Source organism: Myotis lucifugus, unplaced genomic scaffold (assembly GCF_000147115.1).
Source record: "Myotis lucifugus unplaced genomic scaffold, Myoluc2.0 scaffold_1, whole genome shotgun sequence".
In the NCBI taxonomy this organism is placed as follows: domain Eukaryota; kingdom Metazoa; phylum Chordata; class Mammalia; order Chiroptera; family Vespertilionidae; genus Myotis; species Myotis lucifugus.
In genome coordinates this window covers 36,789,180-36,793,876 of record NW_005871049.1, presented here as the reverse complement: position 1 = coordinate 36,793,876, position 4,697 = coordinate 36,789,180, and the positions used below count along the sequence as shown (strand labels likewise).

General features: G+C 48.6%; 1 protein-coding gene across 1 annotated transcript; it reads left to right on the top strand.

The window, feature by feature from the left end:
* Positions 1-201: 201 nt before the first annotated feature.
* On the top strand, positions 202-4,064 carry CUNH8orf74 (chromosome unknown C8orf74 homolog). The gene is made up of 3 exons (XM_006082020.1): positions 202-244; positions 430-833; positions 3,816-4,064. The coding sequence occupies exons 1-3, from the start codon at positions 202-204 to the stop codon at positions 4,062-4,064; spliced, it is 696 nt and encodes a 231-aa protein (XP_006082082.1).
* The last annotated feature ends 633 nt before the right edge of the window (positions 4,065-4,697 follow it).

Sequence of the window (4,697 nt, the reverse complement as noted above, 5' to 3'; positions counted from 1 at the left end):
ACACAAATCTCCAATATAACATCTATCTCTCCAATCATCTCACACTCCTCTCTTATCAGACTCCCTTTTTTACACCTCATCTCCATCCCAAAGGGTTTGAAGTGGGAACAATATAAGGCACAGCTGAAGGAAGGCTTTACAATGAGTTAAAAGTAAAAATATAGGAAAGGAGGATAATCACATAAGGAAATAATGGGATAAATGTTATTACATAAAATTGGCTTCGAGCTTCCAAGAATCCAAGGTAAGAAGGGAAATGTAGTACATCCTGTAGCTTCTGAAAGCTAGTAAGTAGTAATATAAAATAGCTGGCAGGCTCTGACCCCATGGGCTCTGGGGTCAGAGTGCCTGGGTTCAGAGCCTATGTTGGTCAAGCCATCAATGCAACCGTCTTCTGCTTCACTCCATGCCCGTACCCTCTGCCCATAGGCTGCTCCATCACCGACGCCATTACCATCCTGAGGAATAAGCTTGGAGATTATCAGGGGCAGTTCAACACCACCCACCTGCTGGCCCTCTGCGACTACTTCTACAACACCTTCATCCGCCACTACAGACTCTACCAATATGTCCTGGGCCAGGACCAAGAAGTTAACCTGACCGTCAACCACGTGGAGGTGTGTGTGCCACCCCAGCCCCTCCCACTGGCTGAGGGCAAGGACAGGGGCCTGTGGAAGCTTGAGCTGAAGTTGGCTGAGCTCACTATGGCCGAGGTGCAGAAGCGCACCAACGTGCTGCTCCTGAAGGAGGCGCTGCACCTGGAGCAGGAGCACATGCTGCAGAAGAAGTTCTCGGAGGTGACTGTGCAGCAGAAACAGGTTCTGGAGAGAGAGGTAAGGCTGTGCCTGCAAGGAGGGATGCTGCTCACCTGTCATGAACAAACATTCATTCCTACCAAGAGAACATCCAGGCACCAACAAGACTTCGATTGTCTGCACACATGGGAGGGGGCAGAAAGGGACAGCAAGTCATTGACTATCTGCCACACGCTTTGCATGCACGTTTCGTGAAATATGCCTATAAGATGCAATTCATGTTCCCATTTTAGTGATGAGCCAACTGAGGCTCCGAGAAGTTCATCAACTTGCTCAGGGTCACCAAGCTAGCATGTGGTGGAATTTAGATTTAGACTGAGGCCTGGTGACTCCGAAGTCCAAGTTCTTTCCATTGCATCAGGAATCAGTGACAGATTCTACCCAGAAAGACTCCCAAGCTCTGAACCACCACAGATTCTCTCAGGGCCCTTTGCCTGCCACGAGGCCTGGGTGGAGATGACAAAGGAAGGGCCATGGGTCACACAGCTCAGAGTGGGTGAGGCAATGAGGTGGGTAAAGAAGTGGGGTGTGTGGATCTAAGAAACTGGGCTGCCCTCCAGCAGCCAGAGTCTCCAGTGACCAGCTCTTTAATAAATGGTGACTAGGTTGGCCTCAGGGCAGTAACTTCTTGAGGGCCTGGCAGAGTCTAAACTCACTTTTTAGCTATACATAGGCACTGATATCATCACTGTTGGATCATCTTTGAACACACAGACATGTGACATGTGCATATGTATGTACATGTACACATGTATGAGGGGTAATAACCAGATGTGGTATTGAAGTCATAGGGTCTTTCGTTTTTGCCCTGGCCAGTGTAGCTCAGTGGTAGAGCATCAGCCCACATACTAAAGGATCACAGGTTTGATTCCTGGTCAGGGCATGTAGCTGGGTTGCAGGTTCGGTGGGGGTGTAGGTCGGGTATGTACCGGAAGCAACCAATCTGATGTGCCTTTTTCATATCTCTCTCTCTCTCTCTCTCTCTCTCTCTCTCTCTCTCTCTCTGTTTCCCTCCATCCCCCTCTACCTCTGAAAATCAATGGAAAAATATCCATGGGAGAGGATTAACAAAAATGAAGGGGAGGGAGGTATTTCTGAATTGTCAGGCAAAGAGTAAATGGCCCTGGAAAGTATTCAAATAAAACATTGAAAAAATCTCTAAAGAACAATAAACACAACAGAAGGAATGATACTCTTCTAAAGTTAAGTCTCCCAGGTAAATAGCTCGTCAGGTTGTTACATAATCTTAGTGCATTAAGCCATCCAATGGGGACCAACAGAACCCAAGTGGGAGCTTGTCTCCATGCCCTTCCAGGAATCTTGCTCTAGAATATGTGGGCAAAGACATGGGTAGAAGGGGATACCTCCTGTCCAACTCCTACTCACACCACTCCCCTCCCCCAACACACACACACACACACACACACACACACACACACACACACACAGCTGTTTCTCCCTGCTCCTCCCAGCTTCCCTGTGGGTCTCAATCACTTTGCTGCTGGTCCCTGCCAGGTGGATTGTGGCTAGGGTCCCCTTCGCTGTGTGCCCCTGGTGGTGTGCCTGAGCTGGGGACACTCAACACCATAGAATAAACATGGTGCATCTTCTTAGAGCACAATCTTTCCTAAGGATTTAGGGGAAGAACATTATTTTTATATAAAAACTAGAGGTCTGGTGCACGAAATTTGTGCATGGGGGAGGTCCCTCAGTCCGGCCTGCACCTTCTCGCAATCCAGGACCCCTCGGGCTATGTCCAACTGCTGGGATCCCTGTGGGATCAGGCCTAAACTGGCAGTCGGACATCCCTCTTGCAATGCGGAACTGCTGGCTCCTAACCGCTCACCTGCCTGCCTCATCACCCCTAACCATTCTGCCTGCCTACCTGATAACCCCTAACTGCCTCTGCCTGCCTGCCTGATCACCCCTAACCACTCACCTGCCTGCCTGATCACCCCTACCTGCCTCTGCCTGCCTGCCTGCCTAATCATCCCTAACCACTCGCCTGCCTGCCTGATCACCCCTAACTGCCTTTTCCTTGGCCCCCACCGCCATGGCTTCATCCAGAAGGACGTCCGGAATGACATCTGGAAGGTCATTTGGCTCTCTGGTCTAATCAACATATTACACTTTTATTATTATAGACAATCAAGGAAACATTCTGGGGCAAATGTAAGATTTTCCATGAGATTTTGAGCTAAAATATGAGATCTCAAAGAAATGTTTTCTAGGCAACTGGATACTCCAAGTATGTCCCCCAACACCCCCAGTGCAGGCATGAACTGCTATTTGGCTGCTTGAGCAGGGAACTGGAAAAAATAGTTACATAGTTCATGTCTCCATGATTTCATGATGCCGTAATCCGGGTTTAGATGACAGAGAAGGTCTCCTGTTTAAGGTGGCAGGTGGTGGGTGGCTGGTTGGAGGACTTCTCCACTCTCTAAGAAATTTCCCATCCTCTCCAAAGAAGCTACTAAAACTTTGATATGTGGGAATGAGATGAGGGCAGGAGAAAAAGGAAGGGGAATGATATCCAAATGGAGCTTGTGTTGGCCAGAAAGCAGGGGATATGGCACTGGCCTGTGGTTCCAGAACAATGTTAGTAATAAATGACACACTCAAATAGGGTGATCACCACAATACACCAGAATGGAGAAGAAAAGGAGCAATTGCTGGAGGTCTAGCTGTAGGTAGAGGATCATAGCTATGGCCAACCCAGAGCTGGTTGGGAGGAAGGTGAGAGACTTCATTCTTCTCCCACACTCAGATCTCCTGCCAGAACCTCCCATTGGTGGAACTCCACCAGAAGCCAAAAGCTAAGGTAGCCTATTGATGCTGCCCTCATAAGTCGGCCTCCCAGGGCAAAGTAGGGTGAAGGGTGGAGGGAAATGGAAGGTGCTAGCACTCAGTAAGAGGAGAGAATTGGATCCTATTGAGGAACCTTATCTACAGAGGCCTTCCCCTGAGGCCTGTTCACCAGCCATGTTCCGTTTCTTCCAGGAGTTAGAAAATCTCATCAATGAGGCCATTCACATCCAGATCAAGTGCCTGAAAGAGCTGCTTCAGTATGAGATACAGACAACTTTTGATATTTTGGACCTGAAACTTCAGAAGAAGACTTTAAATCTCAATGCTCCTATCCCTTTCCCACTCTCCATCAGTGGCCAGCTAGGCCAAGATGAATCTCTTAAGATCAACAAAGCACGCAAAGCAAAGAAAGCAAAAGGCAAGAGGGAATCTAAAGACTGATTGAGGAACAATCATTGACTATTATGGAAGTATTAGGTATTATGCTCAGCACCCAATAGGTCAGTGATTTCTAGTGATTAAAAGAAATGTCACAACACCCATCATCTTATCTCTATCTTCTTTCTGGAAACCATCTTCTACCACCTGAAAATCTAACCCAAATAAGAAGGCTGTTCTCTGCCAAGCACAGAGCTTTGTGCCTGGTGGGCAAGCAAACAGCCCCTCCTTACTAAGCCTGAGTCTAGACACTGAAGACAGAACCACCACCAGTGGGTTGAAGCAGGTAAGAGTAGGGGTGACACCAGACACCAAGAAGGACTTCTAGGGGACACACTGGTTCTGTTGCTCGCATGGGGAGAACAGGTCCTAGGATTCTGTGGCCTTTCTGAGACAGGTACACAGAGTAGACCACTCTACATGCAGCCTGCTCTACATGTGCTGGTCTCCCTGCTGGAGGAGCCTGGTGCCTCCAGAGAACTCTTCCTTCTGAGAGAATCCACTCTGTTTAGACTGAGTCAGGGGAGCAAGCTCTGTCTTAGAGGTCAGAGATCAGGTTTCAAACCCAGCTCTGCTGCTGGTCTGCTGTGTGACCTTGCCAGTGTCCTTTCTGTCTCAGGGCCCCAGCTCTCTCTT

What these genes read in the sequence shown, in the direction of transcription:
- CUNH8orf74 (XM_006082020.1), top strand. Translation starts at nt 202, where the DNA reads ATGTTATTACATAAAATTGGCTTCGAGCTTCCAAGAATCCAAG. An exon ending in CGAGCTTCCAAGAATCCAAG is followed by an intron (nt 245 to 429) that starts GTAAGAAGGGAA and finishes CTCTGCCCATAG; the next exon opens with GCTGCTCCATCACCGACGCC. An exon ending in AACAGGTTCTGGAGAGAGAG is followed by an intron (nt 834 to 3,815) that starts GTAAGGCTGTGC and finishes CGTTTCTTCCAG; the next exon opens with GAGTTAGAAAATCTCATCAA.